Raw genomic sequence first — 1,237 nt, 5'->3', positions numbered from 1 at the left:
CTACTCCAAAAACACCTCAGCCACAAATGAATCGCTGCCATCCTGAAGGATTCAAGTGTGTATGTTGCCAGCGAGCACAGATGATGCCCAATGAGAGCTCTCACAGCGGATTAGCAAAGCTTTTCTGGAACAGGACCCCAGAGTTCCACACCATTGATTACAGATGTGTTAAAAAGGAAAAGTAAATGGAGAGGCAACTGTTAAACCTGAAAATTCAAAGTGAAATTCCCACTTTTGATTTCCCTTCTCTATTAAGTCATGTGTATTTTTTGTTGATTTTTATGTCTTGTGTCATTTTTATCGCTTCCTACTTTTTTGCCCTTTCACACCGAGCCAGGGGAGGAATGTAATTTAATTTGACATTACAATAAAACCTCACACACTTTAATTTACTTAAATATTATATGCTTGCATGTCTGGTTTTACAGTCATGTGAACTCTAGCAGGTTGGTAATCAGGACACATCACAAGGCAAACCCTCCTCAGGACAGTCAGACACTCTCCAAGGGAACATCGAAGACATTCATGGGGGACACCTGCTGAATCAGGCGCTTCCACGCCACAGAGTGTGATGGAAACTCATCCACTAATATCAGCCATCTGTTTATTAGTGGCCTATACAAACACACTGATGTCTATTACTACTGTAACCTGGCACACTCACGCGCTGCTCTATAAATGCACACTCACGCGGTGGCAGTCACACACATACCTGATCTGGTTTCAGCTGCACAAACCTTCCCGGCAACACATTATACAAGAGAGCGCACTGGCCCACACATGCAGAATACACACACACACATTCACACACATGCTAGCTGGCCTTGGCTCTCAATAGTGTCCCGCTCATAAGACACTTGAAAGGACACCCCAGAGAGGGGTCCTTTTCACAGTAATAGTGCCCAGCAGCACTTAGTGCAGACCTGGTGGCTCTCTCACACTGTAGTGAAGGGGATGAGGGTTCTCAATTCCACGGCGGCCCACTCTTCTCTTCCCGCTGAGTGGGGGGAAGAAGAGTCTTTCATGGACACAGCACTCCACTGGCTGCACACTCACGCACACTCTAAGGCACTCACTCACCCGTCGTCCACTGTGGATGCGAGATCTCAAATTTGAGTGAACGAGCAAGTGGGAATTGGATGAGTGTGAAATATTTCTGATTATATTCAGATGGTTCACACTCAAAATGCTGAAACTCAGCTGCAGCAACAACACGAGCTCATGAAAAACGCTCAAT

General features: G+C 45.7%; 1 protein-coding gene across 1 annotated transcript in view; it reads right to left on the bottom strand.

Moving 5' to 3' along the window:
• Positions 1-964: 964 nt before the first annotated feature.
• The window catches only part of LOC113169447 (alpha-1,3/1,6-mannosyltransferase ALG2-like), a 4,098-nt gene continuing 3,825 nt past the window's right edge, over positions 965-1,237 (bottom strand). Inside the window, exon 7 of the mRNA XM_026370845.1 lies at positions 965-997. Coding sequence (XP_026226630.1) covers positions 965-997 — 33 coding nt within the window. The remainder of the gene's footprint in view (positions 998-1,237) is intronic.

The sequence above is a fragment of the Anabas testudineus genome, chromosome 16 (genome assembly GCF_900324465.2).
Source record: "Anabas testudineus chromosome 16, fAnaTes1.2, whole genome shotgun sequence".
Taxonomy (NCBI): domain Eukaryota; kingdom Metazoa; phylum Chordata; class Actinopteri; order Anabantiformes; family Anabantidae; genus Anabas; species Anabas testudineus.
Note: the sequence above shows the minus strand (reverse complement) of the source record. Positions and strands in the feature narration are given on the sequence as shown.